The sequence below is a fragment of the Zalophus californianus genome, chromosome 17 (assembly GCF_009762305.2).
Source record: "Zalophus californianus isolate mZalCal1 chromosome 17, mZalCal1.pri.v2, whole genome shotgun sequence".
Lineage (NCBI taxonomy): Eukaryota > Metazoa > Chordata > Mammalia > Carnivora > Otariidae > Zalophus > Zalophus californianus.
The window spans coordinates 48,067,274-48,090,759 of NC_045611.1; the positions used below are offsets into that span (position 1 = coordinate 48,067,274).

A 23,486-nucleotide genomic window follows, 5' to 3' on the forward strand; every position below is an offset into this window, starting at 1 on the left:
CTCCTGACACAGGATCAAGAATCTTCTAGACAGTGCCTGTCCTCTCCCTGGACTCACCCTGCCCTGGGATATAGTCAAGCAGTCTAGAACCTGCTGGGACCAGGACCCAGGCTGACCAGTCCCTCACCTCTGCCCAGGACTCAGGGCCTCCCTCTCACATCCTCTGGAGCCTGATCAAAATCCCTGGTGCAGCCCCCAGCATCGTCTCCAGGGGGCGACATAGGGACATGCAGAAAACACACAGGACATTAAATCCTGAAGCTGGGTTTAGCTAAGGAGGTGGAGGAGTCTGGTTTCCATCCCTTTCTCCCACAGACCCTTCTGGGTCCCTCCCAGATGTCTGTTCTGTCTTGCCCGTTCCTTCTAGGGCCCTAGGAGCACCCTGATCTGTCAGAGGTCCCTGTCTGGCACCATCCTTGGGGGAGGCAGGGTGACCACAGGAAATTTCCCCAGGCAGAGGACACAGGCTGCCCAGGAAACTCAGGGGGCACATGGACAGTCTCTGGGCCACAGTTCAGCCAACAGACACGGAGAGGAAGGGTCTCCTTAAAAACCTTCCTGGGAGCCTCAGCCATCGGACCCTCCACCACCTCTTCTCATCCCAGGACACACAGAAAACTCCCTTCCCACCTGGGAACTGAGCTCCTGAGACAACTGGTCTTGGGTCTCTGTCCCTGGAAGCAGACCAGGCTGGGGACACCCAGGGATGGACTGTGGGTCCCTTACCAGTCATCACCCGGCCTGCCCCTTTCTCATTCCCAGAGTCATCTCTGGGATCTTGCTGCCAGGTGTCAGTCCAACCTCCCCAGACCTGTGAGAACACTGGGGAGACAGGTGCCCAGCTGGGCTTCTCCCTTACAACAGAAATTATCCCCTGGATTTGGGGACCCTGGGGCTCTGTGTGTGGTGCCAACAGACTCAAGGCCAGGACTCAGCAGAGGCCAACTTGTAGTAGGGAGAAGGGCCATCTTCTAAGGGAACTGGGTGCCCCTCAGTCTGGCTACTCAGAGTGTGCTCTCCGGGGCCAGGACGATCAGCATCACCTGGGAGCTTGTTAGAGGCAGACTCTGGAGTCGACACCACACCTGCTGAGTCAGAATCTGCATTTTCACAGCATCTGCAGACCCTCCGTGGGCTCAGGAGAGGGAGGGGCGGCCCCACCCCCACATCATGGGCTCTCAGCCTGGCTGGGCATCAGCTGAAACAGCATTTCTGGGTGTCACCTGGGCATCCACAGACTTGATAAATGTCCACAGGTGATTCCAGCGCACAGTGGGGGTGACATCCCTGTGACAAGAGTTCCTGAGGCAGCCCCCAGACTCCTGCTCTGAAGGGAAAGCCACACGGGGAGGGAGAGAGGGCTGTGGGGGCGCTGACCCTGCACCTTGACCCCGAGGTGTGGGGGTCACGAACAAGGACATGTGCGCGCTCTCCCATATGGTGGGAAATCACAGCTGAAGACGGAGAGGCCTCAGCCGTTCCCAGGGAACCGCAATGTGGACAGAGATGACAGGGGAGGAATGGGACAAGGGAGTCAGGAGGGAGGGGCCCTGGCAGAGACCCCGCCCCCGGCCCACGTGACCCCGCCCAGCGCTCCTGCCCCCAGAGGCCGCGCAGCTCAGAGGGAGGAAGGACCGTAGAGCTGACCGGACAGGACTGCAGTGCTCCTGAGCGTTTCTGGAGCAGAAGCTCTTCCCCCAGACGGAGGGACGGACCGGGCAGCAGGCACCATGGAGCCCCCCTCGGCCCCTCCCCGAGGAGGACGCGTCCCCTGGCAGGAGCTCCTGCTGGCAGGTGACAGGGATGATCCCCTGCGAGGGGGCGGGAGGATGGGAGAGACAGGCTGGCTGGGGTCTCCCGGGGAGGACAGGGCTCTGAGATGAGACAGGGGAGCAGGGCAGGACCGGGGAGCCGGCTCAGCAACGGGAAAATCTCATGATCTGGAAGTGGAGAGCCAAGGGCCGTTTCCCAAGTTACTCATCACTGAGGACTGAATTCTGAAACTGATAACAACCACCTAATCGCTGCCCCTTCCCACCAACCTGAGATCTTAACAGACAAACGCCAGATTTGGAGAGCCCTGAGGCCACATTCATTCATCCCCGGGGATTTGCAGCCTGCCCCACCCCTGGGGTACAGCACAGATCAGACGAGTCCCTGCCCTCCCCGAGCTCACTTCTATGGGGAGGAAGACAGACACGCAGAGACGTCTAGAACGTGATGTCAGGTACTGACAAGCACCAGGAAGGGAACAGAGCAGGGAAAGGTCAGAACGTGAAGACAGAGGGTCTGTAGAGGAGGTGGGGAGAGCAGGCCTCTCCCCAGGACCCCCTGAGTGGGAGCAGGTATCCGAGGGCAGGGAGGCAGTGAGCGACAGACATGTGAGGAAGAGTGCTCAAAACGGAGGAAATTAAGTTCAGAGGCGCTGAAGTAGTGTGGTCATGCCGCTGACCTTGACCAACAGGAGACACACACACACACCCGTGCACACTCAGACACACACCGCGAAGCTGGGGGATTAGGACCTGCTCTGTCTCCAGGGCCCCAGCTTTCCCTCCAACACATAGGTCCAAATACTGATCTGTCTCCTCCCTTCCCTCCTAGTCTCACTCTTAACCTTCTGGAACCCGCCCACCACTGCCCAAGTCACTGTGGAATCGGTGCCGCCCAATGTTGCTGAAGGGAAGAACGTTCTTCTTAGTGTCCACAATCGGCCTGGGGATCTTATAGGCTATGGCTGGTTCCGAGGGCCAACTGCAGAGCCCAGCCTTCAAATTGTATCATATGTAGTAAACACACAAAATAGTACCACAGGGCCTGCATACAGTGGCAGAGAGACAATATACCCCAATGGATCCCTGCTGTTCCAGAACATCACCCTGAACGACACAGGATACTACACCGTACAAATCATAAAGAAAAATTTACAGGTTGTTCAAGGAAGAGGACAGCTGAGCGTATTCCGTGAGTAATTCCTCTCTCCCCTCTGGTGTTGGGTGGGGTGAGTTCTACTTCACACAACAGGATCACAGGGCTGGATTGCACCTCCCTCCCCTCTGCCTTATGTCCTGTATCGGGTTGGAACATTTAGTGTGGGACACACACAGTGGAGACAAACTTCCTAAGCTCTGAATTCCCTTCCTGGATTCCAGCCACAGCACATTTGCAGCAAACAGAAGGACCACTCTGATGGGAGTAACTCAGAGGGAGAGAGATTCAGTCCAAAACGCTGGACTCTTCCATGTGACCCTGAGAAAGACCCTGCAGGGCTCAGTCAGGGTCAGGCTTAATGGGCCCCTGGGATCCCCACCAGAGCTCAGCCCAGAAAGCCCCTGCCCAGACCCCTGTCTCAGGGCTCCTGACTCCAGTGACCCTGAGGAGTCCATTCCAGACGTGGGTTTTGGCTTCCTGTCAGGGGGGACTGGGAGCAACAATTCCCTGGCTGCCTGAGTCCTGAGGTTCCTGAGCTGGTCACCGGCCAGGGCTTGGCACCAAGAGCCACATCTGGGGAGGGGCAGAGCCTGATCTTTCACATGAGACTTGGGGTGGAGAACAGAGATAGGCAAGGTCTCTGGGCCACAGTCTGATGGCCCTGCGGGATAGGAGACCCCAGAAGAAGGTCAGCGCCCCCAGGGAGGAACAGAGGAGAGAAGATGCTCCTGGCAGCAACTCCCACACCAGGGATCAGGCCGAGGGAGCCGTCTCTCATGCAGGCAAGTAACATGTTTATTTGGGCAGCTCCTCTATACCAAGCCTTAGGTCAGGTAATGGTGAAGGATTTAAGGTTAATTACAGACAACACGGCAAGCCTGAGACCATTTACTTGATTTTATTGAGGGGAAACGGAGGCACAGGGCAATGCAGACATTGAATCAGAGTCACCCAGGCAGATCACAATCCTACAAGGTCTGTCTGCAGGTACAGGCCTGTCGGGGGCCTTATCAGGCATCTATGGACCCTGGGACCAGCTGTTGGATCACACCTCTCTTCTTAGGAATACATAGCTCAAGGTAGATTTTCTGGGCTGGGAAGTGAGTGCAAATGGAAAATTAATGTTTTTACTCAAGAACTAAATTCATCAATGACCAGAGTCAGTTGGGGAATGCCCAGGCCTCCCCTCAGGTGGCCAATCCACAGCTCCTGCATCGGACTTGGAATCACTTATCGTTTCCTGATGTGCTGATGGCATCCCACTGGAGTGTAAGGGAAAGGACTCTGCCGTCTCCTCCCGACGGCATACCCCTAACCAGCACAGGGCCCCACAACTCAATTGCTCTTTCATGAAGGAGGGAAGGAATGAATGAATGATTCCCAGTCTCTTCAGATTCTGGACCCTGGATGCACAATTCTAGGAGGTTCTGGCCACACCTGTTCCCTGTCCCTCCAGGGGCTGAGACCCATGTTCTGTCCCTCTGACCACCAGCCCCTCAGGCCACTGCCCGAGAGTCTCACGAGGACTGTGGTGTTGCTCAGCCATGGGAGGATCCTGCCCCTGGGGCGGCTGTGGGCTCTTAGTGCCCGGAGTCTGTGAAGTCCCTTGTGACCCTCACTGCTCACAGCCTGGGACATTTCTGGCTCTCTGCTCCGACCTTGTCCCTCATCTTCCTCCTCCTGCTCCTTTCCAGCTGGGACTACCCCTGCTCTGCACAGCCGCCTTTACTAACCCTTAAGCCTTCCCTGCATTCTCCTGCTAACACCTGTGGCCCGCCCGCCCTCCCAGGCAACAGTAGAGGACACAGAAATCCGAGCGGCATCCTCTGCCAGGCTCCGTCAGGAGCCAGTTCCCCCAGGTCACCAGGAGAGCGAGCTGTCACTGGGCCCTCATCCAGGACTCTTTCCCTCCGTGACGCCAACGAGTGGAACACACCCCATGACAAGGACTTGGGACCCCTTGATCTCCTCCCTACATGACTCCAGCAGGGAGTCAAAGGCAGGAGGGCAGGTCTGCAGTCCCCAAAAGCTCATGGGCTCATCTCATGCCTGTTACTCCTGACTCACGTGCTCGTCCTGGTGAGGCTCTCGTTCTTCCCAGGGGTTCCCCAGACCCTCCCCCGGGGGGCTGGCCAGACCCTGCGCCTTCCGACTGCTTCACTGCCTGTTTCACACGCACGTGGGTGCTCCTGAGGACACCTTCACCATAGGGTGGGATCCTCTCACACGGTGCGATCCACCAGTCCCTGTCCTTTCACTTAGATGCTGCCCAGTTTGGGTAAATAGGATCAAACTTGTGTTTCCTGAGGTCAAAAGCAAGTCACATACAAGCATTGGGTTTCTTTCCATTTTGACTATAGAAATTGGTGGCAGGGACTTTCTTTCCTAAATTTACTGACATAACACACATCATTTCTACTAATTTGGTATCATTACTCCCTTTATATAACAGGGGCACCTCAGACTTTCCCCGATCAATACTATTTCTTAATAGGACTCACATGTCTTTCTCTACCCAGGGAGTCACTGATTTCAAACCCACTGTAACATCTTCCTTCGTTCATAATGTGTCGTGGTTGGACTGCAGAATTTGGTCTGCAACATATAGCGCTCCCTAGGGAGCTCTAGAAACTGGTCTTAGATTTTTCAGGTATTAATATTGATTTTCACATATCGAAACCATTTAATTGCTCAAATTTCTATCTCATAACTGTGTTTAAAATGGTCCATGAAGGCCAGATGCCCTTCCCCCACACTCCCCCACCTACCACCGGTCACCCGTTCTGCATTTGCAAACACCCACTTGTATTTCAGGAAAGACCAGCATGGTCCTCACTGGCCTCTGCGGTGGGAAAACAGACTTTAAAGACCGAGCGCAGAGCACATAGTTCTCTGCCACAGCCAGCCAGGCCCTGCCTGTCCCCCTCACTCTTTTCTGGAGCATTTCTAGTCTTGACTCTGCTCCACCACTGTCTCAGGTCAGTCACCATGGAACACCTGGGCAGAACTGACCTACTTCGTGGCCCCGCAGCCTGAGTGCTGGACTGACCTCCACGCTTGGCCCTGGTGTCCCCTGGTATTACTTCTGCTCAAATACCCGCTTCCAGGCCATGCTGTCCAGTGTTCTCCAGGCTTATGAGCTCTGGGAAGGCCCATCATTACCCATCTCCAGGACAACCCTGGAAAGCAAGGCCTAGGGGAGAACACCTGTAGGGTGACTGGTGTAGGTCTGTGCCGTAGAAAGGGCCTCAGCACCTGCACTTTCCAGGTCAGGCCTCTGAGGTTGGTCAGACAGTCAGTTGGTCAGGGAAGAACCAGCCGAGGCCCAGGGTGGTCTCTGGCTCCCTGTCCTGTGTCTTCTACAACCAAACCCTGACGCTTCTTTGACCTGAGAAGGCCTGTGCTTGCTCTCACATGGAGAGCAGGTGGCCTGTGTTCTCTGAGCGCTCAGATCCTCTTGCATTTGTCTTGAGCTTCACAGACCTGCCTTATTCTTTGAAGGACTCAGGTACCACCCAGGGCAATGTTCTCTCTGTTGTCTGCACAGCGGAGTTACCCAAACCCAGCATCACAAGCAACAACTCCGACCCCGTGGAGAATGTGGATTCTGTTGTATTAACGTGTGGACCTCAAACTCAGAGCACAGGCTACCTGTGGTTAGTAAACAATGGGAGCCTCCCGGCCAGCGCCAAGCTGGAGCTGTCCCTGGACAACAGGACTCTCACTATACACGGTGTCACAAGGAATGACACAGGACCCTATGAGTGTGAAACTCGGAACCCAGTGAGTGTCGGTCGTAGTGACCCATTCACCCTGAATGTTCTCTGTGAGTAACTTCCCTTCCTACCTGGCCCGGGCTGTCAGCCCAAATCCACATGCCGGGGGCCAGGCCCATCCATACTTCTGGGGTCCGAGTCCATGACTCTCAGCTGGACCCCCAGGCTGGCCATGGCTTCTTGTCCCAGGCAAACCTGGGCAGACTCAGCCTAAGCCAAGACTAGGAGGAGATAGGCTGTTCCTCCCTGAGAGGGTCAGTAGCCTGTGAGGAGACACAAGTGAATGTCTCAGACCCAGGCTCAGTGAACATGGGGCTTCTGGTTGGGACTTTTTAAAAGGAGGTTGGGACCCAGCTCAGAGGGACACTGTGGCCCTAATACAGACCGGGAGCTTCGGTTTCCCTTTCATTGCATCACCTGTGGCTTTATTCTGTTTGCTCCAGATGGCCCGGATGCCCCCACCATTTCCCCCTCAGACTCCTATTACCATCTAGGGGCCAAGCTCAGTCTCTCCTGCCACGCAGCCTCTAACCCGCCCGCACAGTATTCTTGGTTTATCAATGGGAGGCCCCAGTCATCCACACAGGAGCTCTTTATCCCCAACATCACAGCGAATGATAGCGGATCCTATGCCTGCCTCGCCTATAACTCTGGCACTCGCCTCAATAAGACCACAGTCAAGACTATCACAGTCTCTGGTAAGTGGATCCCTGGAGCATCTGCATGGATCGCTGTGGTGAAGGTCTGTCTGGCGTTCAGCAAAGAGCCTAGAAGTTATTGGCATTTGCTTATGTCACAAACAAATCCCAAATCTGTCCTTGTACTCTCCCTTTACATGTCTGCAGACGCTTCCTCCCCTTGCTCTCTGATTTCTCATGGCAGACCTCGGGTCCAGCCTGGAATGTGGGAGAGGGTTCTCTCAGCCCCAGAACGCTGCTGGGGCGGGGAGCTTATAGAGGGAGAAGGAAGGTCCTTTTGCTCCTGGCTCACCGTATAGACTGACTCTGCTCTGAGTTCATCTGTGGTGGGACAGGGGCATATGGAGAAGGTACAGGAGAAGTCTGTCTTCAATCTGGCCAAATTGTGCTACCAGTTGTGCCAGAGTCTCCCTCACGTGAGGCCGCCGGGAAATGGGCAGGAGCAAGCCCTGGGGCAGACCCTCTGATTGTGTCAGGCTCTGAAGTCTACCAGTTCTATAACCCTACATGACACCAGTACGTTTACACTTAAGGAGAGCAGTGAATAATGGTAGATTCCCCCACGAAGTCCCTTCATGGGACAGAAGGAGCAGTGCCAAAAGTATATATTTATACCTAAAGCTAAGAGTACCAGCCTTCTGTTAAAACTGTGACCACTACTCTAAAGATTTCCTCCCTGTAATATGCAATCCACAGGCCAGGAAGTAAAAGTCTGATTCAGATTGAGAAGCCCTTTAGATTGGAACTTCTCCAGGTCCTAAACTCACAAAGACTGGCTGGGCCATTCTCATTTTCTTTTTCTTTCTTTCTTTCCTTCTTTCTTTCTTTTCTTTCTTTCTCTCTCTCTCTCTTTCTTTCTTTAAAGATTTTTTATTTATTTATTTGACAGAGAGAGCGAGAGAGGGAACACAAGCAGGTGGAGTGGGAGAGGGAGAAGCAGGCTTCCCGTGGAGCAGAGAGCCCAATATGGGCTCCACCCCAGGACCCCAAGATCATGACCTGAGCCGAAGGCAGACGCTTAACGACTGAGCCACCCAGGCGCCCCCCATTCTCATTTTCTAATAAATTATTTAATAAGAGGGAAATGCCTTCCCTTTCTATGTAAAGCTACCATACTAGAGAAGGGGCCTGACCTTTTAGGAAAAGAAAGCTCTAGGAAAGGGTCACAAGAAAGCCACTGGGTAAAAAATTCCACCTGATGATGAGGATGCTGGACATGTGGGCTTAGAAGAGGTTCCTGGTGCTGATGCTACAGAGATGTCCAGGCAGAGCAGACACAGGACTGAGGGCCAGAAGGGAATTTGAGGGTCAGAGGCGGAGGTATAGCCCTCTCCTTACAGATCGTCACCTGAACAAAGACACTCATCCTTCTGCAGACAGCAGGGCCATCCTGTGGGGCACCTTTACAGAGCTCGCCGGGGCCCTCCGAATGGCTGGCATCTCAGAGGAAGGAGTGTGACCCAAGGCCCCAGGCCCATTCTCATTCTATCACCTGTGTTTCCCCACAGAGCCAGTGGCCCAGCCCACTGTGCATGCCAGCAACACCACAGTCACAGGAAATAAGGACTCTGTGGTCCTGACCTGCTCCACAAATAACACTGGAGTCTCTATCGGGTGGCTCTTCAATAACGAGAGTCTAAAGCTCACGGAGAGGATGAAGCTGTCCCAGGACAACAGCACCCTCACCATAGACCCTGTCAGGAAGGAAGATGCCGGGACTTACCAGTGTGAGGTCTCCAACCCAGGCAGTTCCAGTAAAAGTGACCCTGTCAGACTGGCTGTGGAAGGTAACTGACACCTTGCCCCGTGTTCCATCTTCCTGGGAAGATTACTCTACCAATGATGTGCAAAATGGATAGAAGTCATAGAGGCCAGAAGAGCAGAATAGAATCAAGAGACCATTTCAGTAAACAGAATGGCAGAGTGGTTAAGAGCTAAGCCTCTGAATCAGATATAGTCAGTTTCTTATCCTAGGTCTGGCATTTACTGTGTGACCTTACACAAGATTCCTTTTTTCCTCTGTTACCATTTTTTTATGTGGTAAAATATACATAAGGTTTATCATTTTAACCATTTTAAGTTTTCAGTTCAGTAGCATTAGTACATCTGTATTGTTGTGCAACCATCACCACCATCCATTAAACAGTAACTTCCTACTCCCAATCTTAACCCCAGGAACCACCGTCCTACTTACTGTCTCTGTGAATGTGACTATTCTAAGATTAAGTGGAATCATAACAATATTTATTTTTTTGTTTGGTTTTCTTCACTTAGCATAACGTCTTCAGGGTTCATCCATGTAGTAGCGCGTCAGAATTTCATTTCTTTTTTAAGGCTGAATAATATTCCCTCATGTGTATGTATCACATTCTGTTTATCATTTATCTGTCTATGAACTTTTGTTTTTTTTCCACCTTTTGGCTGCTATAAATAATGCTGGTATGAACATGGGTTTACAAATATCTACTGAAATCCCTGCTTTCAGTTCACTGGGGCATAGACCCAGAAGTGGAATTGCTGCATCAAATGGTAATTCTTTGTTTAATTTTTTGATGAACTGCCGTACCAGTTCCACAGTGACTGCACCATTTACAGTCCCACCAGCAAATGCAAGGAAGTTCCAACTTCTCCACATCCTCACCAATACTTGTTTTCTGTTTCATTTTGTTTTTAATAATAGCCATCTTAATGGGCATGAGGTGATATCTCATTGTGGTTTTTATCTACATTTCTCTGATCACGAGTGATGTTGAGCATCTTTTCATGTGCCTGTTGGCCATCTGGATGTCTTCTTTGGAGAAATGTCTGTTCAAGTCCTCTGCCCATTTTTTTTTTTAAGATCTTATTTATTTATTTGACAGAGACACAGGAAGAGAGGGAACACAAGCAGGGGGAGTGGGAGAGGGAGGAGCAGGCTTCCCGCCAAGCAGGGAGCCTGATGTGGGGCTCCATCCCAGGACCCTGGGATCATGACCTGAGCCGAAGGCAGACGCTTAATGACTGAGCTACCCAGGCGCCCCCTCTGCCCATTTTTTTATTAGGTTTTTTGTTGCTGAGTTTTAGTTCTCTGTTATGGATATTAACCCTTATGGGATATGTGATTTGTAAATATTTTCCCCCACTCTGTGGGTTGTCTTTTCATTTTGTTGATAGTGTCCTTTGATGCACAAAAGTTTTTAATTTTAATTGAAGCCCAGTTTATCTAGTTTTTTCTTTTATTGCCTATGCTTTTAGTTTCATATCCAAAAAATCATTGCCAAATCCAAAGTCATGAAAAGTTTCACCCTGTGTTTTCTTCCAACTCTTACATTTAGGTCTCTGATCCACTTTGAGTTAATTTTTCATATACGGTGTTAAGTAAGCATTCAATTCTTTTGCATTGGTGTCCAGTTTTCCCAGCCTCATTTGCTGAAAAGACTGTCTTTTCTCCACTGAATGGTCTTGGCACCCCTGTAAAAAATGGTGTGACTATGTATGTAAGGTTTTATTTCTGGGATCTCTATTCTATTTTATTGGTCTGTTTGTTTGTCTTTATGCTATTACCACACTGTTTTGATTACTATAGCTTTGCAGTAAATTTTGAAATCAGGAAATGTGAGTCCTCCAACTTTGTTCTTTTGTAAGATTGTTTTGGATATTTGGGGTCCCTTGAAATTCCATATGAATTTTAAGATAGATTTCTCTATTTCTGCAAAAAAAAATGTCATTGGGATTTTGATCAGGATTGCACTGAATCTGCAGATCACTTTGGGTAGTACTGTCATCTTAAGTCTTCTAATCCATGAGCATGGAATGTCTTCCCATTTATTTATGTCTTTAATTTCTTTCAGCAATTGCTTTGTAGTTTTCAGTGTATACATCTTTCACCTCCTTGGTTAAATTAGTTCCTAAGTATTTTATTCTTTTTGATGCTCTGGTAAATAGAATTTTCTTAATTTCCTTTTTGGATTATTCATTGTTAGTATATAGAAATACAACTGATTTTTGTGTGTTGATTTAGTATCTTGCAGTTTTTCTGAATTTGTTTATTATAACAGATTTTGTGGAATCTTTAGTGTTTTCTATGTGTAAGTTCATGTCATTTGTGAACAAAGATCATTTTATACTTCTTTCTAATTTGAATGCCTCTTCTTTCTTTTTCTTGCCTAATTATTGCTCTGGCTAGGACTTCCAAAGCTATTTTGGATAAAAGTGACAAAAACAGGCATCCCTGTCTTGTTCCTGATCTTAGAGGAAAAACTTTGAGTCTTTGAACATTGAGTAAGATGTTGGCTGTGGGTTTTTCATCTATGGCCATTATCATATTGAAGCAGTTTCCTTCTATTTTTACTTTTAAGGTTTTTATCATGAAAGAATGTTGAATTTTGTTGAATGCTCTTACTGATTCAATCTCCTTACTAGTTACAGGTTTTTTCATATTTTCTATTTCTTCATGATTCCATCTTGGTCGGTTTTGTGTTTCTAGGAATTTGTCCATTTCATCCAGATTATCCAATTTGTTTGCATACAATTATTCATAGTACTTTTATAATACTTATTATTTTATAATATTTATTATTTCTATAAAGTTGGTAGTGATTTCCCCCACTTTCGATTCTGATTTTAGTAATTTTAATCTTTTCTTTAAGTTAAAGTTTTGTCAATTTTATTCATCTTTTTGTAAGAATCAATTTTTGGTTTCATAGATTTTCTCTACTGTTTTTCTACTCACTGTTTTATTTATCCGCACTCTAATCCTTATTATTCTCTTCCTTCTGCTAACTTTGGGTTTAGTTTGTTTTTGTTTTTCCAGTTCCTTACAAAGTTAGGTTATTGATTTGAGATCTTTTTTAATGTAAGTATTTACAATTACAGATTTCTTGCACAAGATTCTTAACTTCTCTGAGCCTCATATTCCTCAACTGGAAACTGTAATAAGAGGGCGCCTGGGTGGCTCATTCAGTTAAACATCTGCCTTCATCTCAAGTCATGATCCCAGGGTCCTGGGATGGAGTCCCGCATTAGGCTCCCTGCTCGTGATCTCTCTCTCTCTCACTCACTCTGTCTCTCAAATAAATAAAATCTTAAAAAGAAAAGAAAATTGTAATAAGTACCTGCTTCATGGGAAGGTTTAATGTAATAATCAATTAAACCCTTAGCAAAATGCTACACACAGAGAAAATGTTCCATAAGTGTTAGCTGCTATTACTACTCCTATTATCATTAGCTTCTATGAAGTCAGGTAGTCCTAGAGTCAAATCCTAGATCCACCTTTTACTGGCCATATGACTTTGGGTAAATTGTTCACTACTCCAAGCCACAGTGTTTTCATCTGGAAATAATGTCTATCTGAAAGCATTATTATATGGATCAAATGAGATATATGTATTTACCATAGAGCCTGGTACATACTAAGTACACCATAATAGTAGCTAACATTAATATTAATACATCAGGCTTGGGGCGCCTGGGTGGCTCAGTTGGTTACGCGACTGCCTTCGGCTCAGGTCATGATCCTGGAGTCCTGGGATCGAGCCCCGCATCGGGCTCCCTGCTCGGCGGGGAGTCTGCTTCTCCCTCTGACCCTCCCCCCTCTCGTGCTCTCTCTGTCTCATTCTTTCTCTCTCAAATAAATAAATAAACCTTTAAGAAAATATTAATACATCAGGCTTGAGTTGGCTGGTGAGGGCAACAGAAATAAAAAAGAAGAAACAGATGCAAATGGTATTAGTCACTGGGACATAGTTACCAACTGAACACGGGAAAGGAAAAAAAAGGAGTCGAATACAAAGTTTCAAGCCTAGTATGTTAGTTTTTATCCCCTGAGATGCAGCCAAAGTGGGATTACTTATTTATTTATGTTTATTGGGAAAAATATTTATTTATTTATTAGGAAAAATGCCTGTGAAGGTAAGACAGGAGTGGGAGGAGCCTGGGAGGTTCCTCAGACTGTCGTGCAGATGTGACAGAAGAAAGTTTTAGATCGAAGTGCAGTTCTACAAGGGTGTCTGTCTGCAAGGTGACGGGGGGAGGGGTCCTTGAGCTCAAGTCACCCTTAAGAGGCAAACGATTTCTCATAGAATTGGGCTTATTTCATATCCCTCCCCCTTCTGTGGGAAGTGTGGTCTCTGTGCAAAGGAGATGGTGAATTCAGAATGCACTCTCCAGGCCTTCCATCACTTAAGTCCTCACCACAAGAGACCTGAGAGGTGCATATTCATGGCTGCCACAGCTGGCACACAGAAAAACATGCAACCATGAGAAGGTGGGAAGTTATAGAAAAATAGCAATCAGCCTTTCTCACATTTCCAAAGCCTTCAAAAATATCTGAGTGCCGAAAGGCCAGGAGAGAATTGAGGCAAGTCTGATCACCAGCCTAAAAATACGGTGAGAGAAAAAATTGAAGGATGAAGTCAGCTAATCCCCTCACAGCAACCTTCCCACAGAAAATGTATTCCTTGAAGGAACAAGTAGAGACTACTACACGTTGAGAGTTGTCCCCCAGGGGATCCCCACTGTAAAATAATGTCACCTTCATTCATTCTTCTCTCTTCTTTCCATGACAGATGATAGAACGCAACCAAATTCTGGCCTCCCACCTGGGGCTATTGTGGGCATTGTGATTGGAGTCCTGGCTGGGGTTGCTGTGATAGCAGCCCTGGTGTACTTTCTGTTTATCAGGAAGACTGGCGGGTATGATGACCTTTCCTCTTCTTCCGCTTTCTCCAAGGCTAACTGCCATGCTTGGGAGAGGGAAGGAGACTTTGCCCCTGTCTCTGCACCTGGATCTGCTCCTCCTTCTTTCTAAACCCTTGCTTCTCAGCACTAATTCCTGTGGATCTCTTCTTTATGCTTCCTGGACCCCACTGTCTCTTGGACACAGTTATTCCCATCCCCCTATGTTTCTGTCTCCCAGTCGGGGAAGACAAGGTCCCAGAAGGAAAAAAATGAGGAAATGAAAGGAGGAGCAGGAGAAAGTGAGTCGTGTGCTCTTTTGAACAGTTGTAGGAGAGAGGAAGAGAACCTAAGAAAAGGCAAAAAACAACCAAAGGCCTCTTGGACAATAAGTAAAGTGAGACAAAAACCAGCATCTACCTACAGAAGGGGAAAGGTGTCAGGGTACAAGTAGGCTCAGATGCAATTGATAAACAATGGACCCACATGTGGACATCCAGCAAACAGGAAAGGAACAAATCCTAGGAGATTGTGGGTAGACTGAAGGAGGAGGCCCTAAGAGGAAAGGCAGTACCAACCACAGTATAAATGAACACTGAGGAACCCCAAGGAATTACCTGCTGACAATGTCCTTCCTAATTCAAGGACCAAAGATCCTATGCTTGGGAATGGCAGTCACAGTGTCTGATATTTATTTAGGGCAAGTGACCTGCGTGATGTCACAGAGCACAAACCCTCAGCCTCCAACCACAGTAAGTAAAGCCACTCACCCAGTGAGACCTGGTGTGTTCCACCATGTGCCCTGCCCTAACAGGGAATCCTGGATTCCCAAACTACTTCCTACCTTCTGAATTTTTGGAAGGGGATCTCCATTTCCCAACCTTAGGTTGGCATAGGTCCTCACACCCTTCTAGCCACAAAAGATTCCCCTGAGACACAGCCCTGGGAGAAACATTCACTGCTTGGGCCAAGCAGGCCTGAGCAAGGATGGACCTGTTTCCAGGAGTCATTTCCTTGTCCGTACTCCTTCCCTTCCTGCCTTTATGATGGATGTGGGCATTCTCCTTTGGTGAGACTTTCCCTGTCTTGTGGTGCTCTGGGTACTGTGGGCCTCAGTGTCCCTTCTTGCCACTGAAGCCTGTTGCTGAGAAATACATCTGGGTGAAAATCAAGACCTTGTGAGCTGGAAGAAGTTGTCGGAAGTGGACTGAGGTCTCCTGTGGCTCTACTCTTACCCCTCCTCTGGTACCAATGCCCTGGGTCTGGACCCCAACCCTGAGCAAAGTGAATTCCTCAAGCGTTCATAGGCCACTTCCTTACCCCATCCTCCCGCCAACTGCCACCTCCTTCAGCTAGAAACCACAACAGTTTAGGACCCACCTCCCCACCCTTGCTCTCACCTGCCAACCCCCATTCTAAGGCCTTAAATGAGCTTTGCATTTTCATGGATTGGGAACTCTGCTTTTGTTTCCCCAGGTAAGGACCATCCTGACAATTTGTCTAACAAGGTAAGCACAACTAGTTTCAATGGCTGATTTTCTTTTTATTATTATTGTTGTTGTTGTTGTTGTTGTTATGTTAATCACCATACATTACATCATTAGTTCTTGATGTAGTGTTCCATGATTCATTGTTTGTGCATAACACCCAGTGCTCCATGCAGAGTGTGCCCTCTTTAATACCCATCACCAGATTAACCCATCCCCCCACCCCCCTCCCCTCTAGAACCCTCAGTTTGTTTCTCAGAGTCCATCGTCTCTCATGGTTCTTCTCCCCCTCCGACTTACTCCCCTTCATTCTTCCCCTCCTGCTATCTTCTTCTTTTTCTTTTTTCTTAACATATGTTGCATTATTTGTTTCAGAGGTACAGATCTGTGATTCAACAGTCTTGCACAATTCATAGCGCTCACCATAGCACATACCCTCCCCAATGTCCATCACCCAGCCACCCCATCCCTCCCACCCCCTGCCACTCCAGCGACCCTCAGTTTGTTTCCTGAGATTAAGAATTCCTCATATCAGTGAGGTCATATGATACATGTCCTTCTCTGATTGACTTATTTCACTCATCAATGGCTGATTTTCTCATGGAAGTATCTCTGTGTAGAATGGGTTATTCTTGAAGATACAAATGTGAGATCAGGTTTGGGTCAAAATTCCTCAATGCAGCAACAAACAAAGGATTACTGGTTCATGACTCTACCTCATTACAAGAATGTGGACTTTGGAATTAACCCCATCCTGTGTTTAAATCCTGGCTGTGACTCTCAATAGCCCTGTGACCTTGGACAAGTAACGTAAGCTCTCTGAGCCCGGGCTTTGCCATCTGTAAAATGGGCATGCTGCCTACTTCAAAGAGAAGTTGAAGGAATCAAATGAGACGACCAATGGAAAGCACCCAGCACAGTGACCAGCATAAGGCACCACATGGTTCTCCCTCCTCTACCTTCACTGACCCTGCTCTTACCAACAAAGGATGATGTCCATTCTAATGGTTCTGAGATCTTGGTTCCTTTACTTTACCATAATTTAACCAAATTTTTCTCGACCTTTCAGTAGAATATACATATATACCAAAATGCTTAAATCATAAATATATTTTAACGATGTATAAATTTTCATGAGTTGAACAGAAAAGGCACCCAGGTCAAGAAATAAAACCTGTCATCCCCATCCACTCAAGTTACTTCCTTCCAAAGAGTAACCACTATCCTGACTTCCAATGCACTACTTTTGTCTGTTTACGCTGTTACATAATGGGATACATAGTACATCCTTGTGTGTGTCTAGCTTCTTTCATTCAAAATTGTTTTGTGAGATTCATGCATGTCCTCCTATGCCTTTGTAGATTGTCCGTTCTCAGATGCTGTATCACTGCATTCCAGTATGAATAAATACTATAATCTATCTCTTCTAATGATCACTCAACAGGATGTTAGCAAGCAGAGTAATCGTGGCTAATAAAAACCCTTCTCCAAAGCTTTCAGTTTCGAAGTGGTGATAGCACATGGTGCTGAATCACAGCACACAAGGTGAGGGCCTGACCTATGCCTCTGATTTAACTGACCACACCTCTCATGCCTTTCAGATTGAAGAAGTTGCATATTCTTCCCTGAACTTCAATGCCCAGGAATCAACGAAATCAACTTCGGCCTCCCCATCCCCAGCAGCCACAGAAACGGTGTATACAGAAGTACGAAAGATGTAACGCAAACTGTCCTGCTCACTGTGCTCTTTCCAAGCTTCTCGTCCCCTTCACTATGAGATCCCTTTACCCTCAGGGAAAAGGGGAAGAAGCCTCTTTCCCCACCTCACTCCCTAATGAGGCGCCTCCGGGCTGCCTGGTCACAGCCCCTCCCTTCAGTGTCAATAGATGAAAAGGTACATCCGGGATTCTAGGAAACCCAACCCTCCTTGTCATTGAAATTTGGCAAAGCAGACCTTGGGAAGTGGCCACAACCTCTGCCCCTCGGCCTTCCCTTGTTTTAAACGTACCTATTCCTTCCTGCCCCAGTCCTGCCCTACTGGAGTCTAACTTGAATTTACCATAACCTTGAGCGTCCTCTCCTGATCCGCTGAAATGCACGTGCCAGAAAAGAAAAGAGAGAAGAAGTAAAAGTAAAAACTTCTCTCTCTCCAAAGCCCCGTTGTGAACCCCACCCTGCACAGGAAGACAAATAGGCTGAATGGGGATGCTGAACCAAATTCCACACCTTTGTCCACTGTCAGAGTTGTCTACCAGGGCCTAAACACCTTGCTGCGTAACTAGAAAGCCACCTAAGCCATTTGACAAGCCTGTCTTCAGAGAACCCACTAGAAGCAGTTAGGAAAATTATTCGCTGAGGTCTACAGGTGATTCCTAAAGGAAAATGCAAAAAAAAAAAAAAAATGCAGGTATTATGAAACATATTTATAATAATAATAATAATAAACATATTATAAAATAAAAAATATTTTATTATTCAAGGAGATGCCCACAGAAGGAGGGCTTACAGCTTCAGGGAGCAGTCAGCTCTTAGTAGAGATAATCAGCTGGGAATTTGGGAAAGGAGTCAGAGAGCTACCCTTCAGAGATTATTTAAAAAATTGTTAAAGAACGCAGTTTGGTGTATTAGTTTCTTTCCCTGAGATAGTCTGACATTCTAGTTTTTGCAACTGCTTGTTTATGTGAAAGGGGCTATATCTACTTAGCTAGGTAAGACAACCTGACTGCCTTCAGTGGAAGAAGCCACCAAGACCGCACAATTCCCCTTGGCCAGGAGCTCCTCAAGGTGTTTATGTCGGGGGCTCCAAAAAAGAAAAGCAGCAGCAGCAGCAGTTTTCCTCCTTCGTGGCTAGGAATGGGTCTAATTCAGTTTCCCGGCATCTCAGTCCGGTCTTCATCCACCATTGCTTTCCATGTCTCTGCTGTGCATGGTGTCTGCCCCACTCACTTTCTAGGAGACCTGGCCTCTGCCAAGGTTCCACTGGTCCTTGAGAAGTGGGGGTGCCCTGAAGGGAACACACTCACACCCCTGTTGGCATTGCTTACCCCCTGGAAAGCTGCCCTGGTGCTGACGCTCCTGGGGAACCAGGGCGGTGAGGGGTGTGAGGACAGGGGAGGGTGATAACTGGGTTGGAGGTGCCTTGAACAGCCTCTGAAATGTTTTCTCCCACGGGGTCTATGAGCCCCAGTGTGCAGAATAGAAAAGAAGGGCAGAAGAAGGAGAGGCAACATACTTCCCACCCAGCCTCCTCTACACAGTCTCTTTGGGGTTGAGAAAGGGGTTTTATTCGATATTGATTACTTGATGTCATGCTGTGTCTGAGGCCCCTCAAAGAGGGCGAGTTGGGAATTCTCTATACTCAGGTACCTCTTTCAAGGGTTTTCTAACCCTGACACAGTCTGTATATACTTCCCCTCATCCATGCTATTCTGTGTTATTTAATTTTGTCTGGCTAGGGCTACTTCTGAATTATTTGTAAAATCTGCTCTATATTTATAATAAAAATTATAAAGTCAACATGAACATGCTGCCTCACGGTTGATACTGCTTTAGACAATATCTTCTTTACAGGCAGAAGAAAGAGAACTTGCTGAACTGGGAGTCAGAATGAGCCTAAGTCTACAGATATTTGATCCAGTGATCAGAAAATTAGCTAAAGTCATTTGCATGCCTGCTGACAAAGTGAGTCTATCTAGAAATGACAGGCCATAGCTTCAACCTGCTTGGAAGAAACTGCCTATTTTCTTCTGAGAGACATGATTTCATGAGTAAAAGATCTCCAGGCCTCTTTATTAGGGACAAGTGGCGCTTCCTGCACAGGTGGCTCTGGTGAATCAGATGCAGCAGTACAGCTTGGGCTCAGAGCCTCCACAGGTCCAGTCACACAGACCCTTCTCTAGGGTGTTCTAACCTGAATACCCTTCATTTATTAATCCCACTAAGTACTAGCCTATTCTCTCATCTCCTTCATGTCCAAGCCATAGAAGCACGTGTGCTGCGTCCCCTGTCCTTGTCACCTGGTTTTTCCTGGCCCCTGTGCAGTGGCGCCTCCACACCCAAGACCGCTAGGTGCAGCAGAAAGTCAGTATCCGTCCTTAGCCCAATTCAAAGATATTTTCACCATCCTCACGTTGTCCGCTTTTACAATGTCTAAGACCACGGACAACTTCTCCTCCTTGGGCATTCTCCTCCTTCCACCCCCTGACCTGTGCGTCACGCCCCACACCAGATTTAGTAGTGAGGCCCGGACTGGATACTTGCCCACGATCCTCTTCCATAGATTCGATAGCCTCTCCGCAGATGGTTCCTGCATCTGTATCTCTAGCCCCTACTGCTTCCCAGAACTCCTGACACTCACATCCAAACACCTTCTGAAATTCCTCCTTATTTAAATTGCACCCCCCATCCCCACCCCCACAGCCCTCCCCGGCACCTCACTCCTCTCTTTCCACATCTTTCCACACTACCACTGTTTCCTCCACATTGCTCTCTGGTTTCCCAGATTCGATACATCACAAAACCTGATGGTCCTTTAACACCTCTCAGTACATTGTTCTGTCGCTTCCCATGACCCTAAACAACCCAGGCCCTCAATAACTGCTGGAGGTACAGCCTGACTCTTTGTCTCTGGTCTCTCTATTAAAATCTTTCTTGCTCACTCTTGCCTCACTATCTTCCTAAAAACTGGTTCACCCTCCTGTTCAAGGGTCTGTAGTGGCCTACCCTGGCCTATCAGGTAAGATCAAATTTCTTCCTCTTTACTAATATTTCTTACCTTCTTTACCACAACTCTAGTATAACTCCTCCATTCTAATTAGATCTGTCTCCTTACCCAACCCTGCTGCTGTACCCCATATATACATATAATTCTTAGTCCGAGTGATATGCCTGAAAACAAATACCAAACAGGGCAAGGTTCTGTTACCTCACAGAGGAGTTACCCCTAGTGGTCATCACAACTCCAACCCCAGGGAGGAGAGGGACTCTGAGACTGAGGACACAACCTACCTGTGACTGCGATCTTTTTCTGATGACCAATCCATGTGTTCGGGAAATGCTTATTGAGCACCTACTGTGCTACAAATGTGGGTGACAGACTCCATGAAAGACACAGAAATGAGAAAGGCTAGGAACATAATGCCTAAGACAGGAGATAAGACATGAAAAAGTATTATAATATAAAAATAAAAAGGTATAAATGCTACAAGAGAAGACAGAAAGAAATCCAATGGGAAATGTGGCTGCACATTAGAATGATGGGGAAATTTTAAAAAACAATTGACACTCAGGCCCCACCCCCAGATGCCAACTCCATCGGTGCAGGCTGGAATCCTGGCACTGGTGAGTATTGAAAGCTCCCCAGATCCTGCTGACGTGTAGACAGGATAAAGAACCTCTGTTATCACAGGTAGGACTTGAGCCTCGAAGCAGTGGTTTTTAGCTAGGAATAGAAATCGGAATTACCTGGGGAACTTTTCCAACATACATACTGAGTCCATGAACAATCCCTGAGAAAGCTGCTGGTACAGTGTGTCTTCAGTGAGACCTGGGTTATTTGGAAAGACTCCCAGGTAATTCTCATGTATATTTTGTGTCAGGAAACACCTAAAACATAGGTAAAATTGAAAAACTGAGGAGTTAGGAGAATATTCCACGTGATGGGCATAAAATGAATAATCTATTCTTCAAGGCACAGAGGAGTACTCAAAATTATCGGCAAGTAGCTAAACTTTAAGAGACTGCTGATACCACCTGTTGTGAAGATGGGAAACAGCTGGCATTCTTCATATTGCTGGTGGAAATAGAAAATGACACAACCACTCTGGAAAAGAGTCTGACATTTTCTTATAAAGTTAAATATACAGTCAATCCCACTTCTGGCTATCTATCCAAGAGAAATGAAAATAGATATCCACACAAAGAGTTATACATCAATGCTTCTAAACAGCATTATTCATAATCGCCAAAAAATGGAAACCACAAATATCCATCAGTATGTGAATGGATAAACAGATTGTGGTATATCTATACAAGGGAATACTAGTCATCAATAAAAAGGGCACAAACTACTGCTAAAATGAGATATATGAATCTCCAAAACATTATACTATGCAGAAGAAGCTAGACATGAAGGAGCACATACTATATGATGCCATTTAAATGAAGCTCAAGAATAGGCAATAATAATTAATGATGTTAGGATTCACCATAGGGGGTGGAATTAACTGCAAAGGTGCACAAGGGAGCTTTCTGGGTCACATTTGACATCTCAATTCAGGTGGTGATTACATGGATGTATATACATTTACCAAAACTCAAATGGTACACTTAAGATCTGTATGCATTTCTTTTTTTTTTTTAAGATTTTATTTTTTTTATTTGAGAGAGAAAGAGAGCACAAACACGAGCGGGAGTGGGGGAGGAGGGGTGGCAGAGGAAGACGCAGACTCCCTGCTGAGCAGGGAGCCCAACTCAGGGTTTGATCCCAGGACTCCATGATCACGACCTGAGCAGAAGGCAGCAGATGTTTAACCGACTGAGCCACCCAGGCACCCAGATCTATATGCATTTCAGTGTATCTCAATTTCATCTCAATTTTTAAAAATAAAGTAAGTGAAGGAGCAACCAATTCAGTCTATCAGGTACAAAACCTACCACCACAAAGTGAACTCTGTTCATGCTCTCAAGGAGCTCCTTCAGGGTCATCCCTATTTTGAAGAAATAGCAAAAAAGCCAAACACGGTCATCCAAACTCAAAGTGAAATAGAGACTAGGGACAAAAAACAGAAACAAGAGGGCGTCTGGGTGGCTCAGTTGATTAAGCGACTGCCTTCCTCTCAGGTCATGATCCTGGAGTCCCGGGATCGAGTCCCGCATCGGGCTCCCTGCTCCGTGGGGAGTCTGCTTCTCCCTCTGACCCTCCCCCCTCTCATGTGCGCGCGCTCTCTCTCTCTCTCTCTCTCAAATAAATAAATAAAATCTTTAAAAAAAAAAACAGAAACAAGAAAACCCAGCCCATTTCCTTCTAGCATGCAAATGTCTGAGTCACAGACACACTCACTGTCCTCAAACCTTTAGTAATCTGACGGTAGCCAGCATCTAAGTTAATCCCTAACTAAAGTACCAGAAACCAAAAGCCACGCAAAGAAACCAACCAAATATGACAATAAGGCTACACTCATTCAACTAGGGCATTTTTATAGATTTCTGATGAGTCATTCATTTACCAAACATTTACTGAGGATTTCTGTATGTCAAGCACTAAGCCAGGGGCTGATGAGAAGATGAAGATTAAAAAATAAAGCCCGGGGCACCTGGGTGGCTCAGTTGGTTAAGCATCTGCCTTCAGCTCAGGTAATGATCCCAGGGCCCTGGGATTGAGTCCCACGTTGGGCTCCTTGCTTAGTGGGGAGCCTGCTTCTCCCTCTGCCTCTGTCTGCCTCTCTCTCTCTCTCTCTCAAATAAATAAATAAAATATTAAAAAAAATAAAGCCCCTTACTTGGATTTTTAAGGGGGTGGTGGGGTAGGCAAAGAAAGAATAAAGGAACAAAAAAGGCTGGAAGGAAAGAGAAGGGAAGGGGGGGAAATTATGAGATAGTTGCAGAAATCAGAACAGTGAATATTTTAAGACACTGAGGAAGTATTAATTTTTAGTGCAATAATGGTATTGTGGTTATATTTTTGTAAAGATACCTTATATTTTAGTAGTACAATTGGAATATTAATGAAATTATCTGATGTCTGAAATTTGCTCCAAAATAATCCAGGTTTGAGGAGAGGAGTATAATGATACAATACCAGCCACAAAATAATTGCCGAAGCTGCATGATGAGTATGTGGATTCATCTTATTATTAGCTTTACTTTTGCAACTGTTTGAAATTTTCCAGAAAAAAAAGAAGTCCCTGCTCTCCAGAAGCTTGTAACACAAGGAATCAGAT

At 47.1% G+C, this 23,486-nt stretch overlaps 1 protein-coding gene and 1 long non-coding RNA gene across 8 annotated transcripts in view; one reads left to right on the forward strand and one right to left on the reverse strand.

Annotated features, from left to right (window-relative positions):
• The first annotated feature begins 1,616 nt into the window (after nucleotides 1-1,616).
• On the forward strand, nucleotides 1,617-19,068 carry LOC113935478 (carcinoembryonic antigen-related cell adhesion molecule 1-like). Of its 5 annotated transcripts, XM_027617440.1 has the most exons (9): nucleotides 1,617-1,794; nucleotides 2,605-2,964; nucleotides 6,479-6,757; nucleotides 7,151-7,405; nucleotides 8,914-9,192; nucleotides 13,951-14,077; nucleotides 14,759-14,811; nucleotides 15,536-15,567; nucleotides 17,148-19,068. In XM_027617440.1, the coding sequence occupies exons 1-9, from the start codon at nucleotides 1,731-1,733 to the stop codon at nucleotides 17,265-17,267; spliced, it is 1,569 nt and encodes a 522-aa protein (XP_027473241.1). In that variant the 5' UTR covers nucleotides 1,617-1,730; the 3' UTR covers nucleotides 17,268-19,068. The 5 variants fall into 5 exon arrangements, with proteins under 5 accessions (XP_027473241.1, XP_027473243.1, XP_027473244.1 ...); XM_027617442.1 differs by lacking the exon at nucleotides 13,951-14,077; XM_027617443.1 differs by lacking the exon at nucleotides 8,914-9,192.
• Nucleotides 2,979-23,486, reverse strand: part of LOC113935484 — a 40,461-nt gene continuing 19,953 nt past the window's right edge. For 2 of the 3 annotated variants that reach the window (XR_003524042.1, XR_003524040.1), the window contains 2 exons: nucleotides 20,554-21,150; nucleotides 2,979-4,024 (listed from right to left, as the gene is read on the reverse strand). This is a non-coding gene — a long non-coding RNA (uncharacterized LOC113935484). The remainder of the gene's footprint in view (nucleotides 4,025-20,553; nucleotides 21,151-23,486) is intronic. The other variant, XR_003524041.1, reaches the window with a different exon arrangement.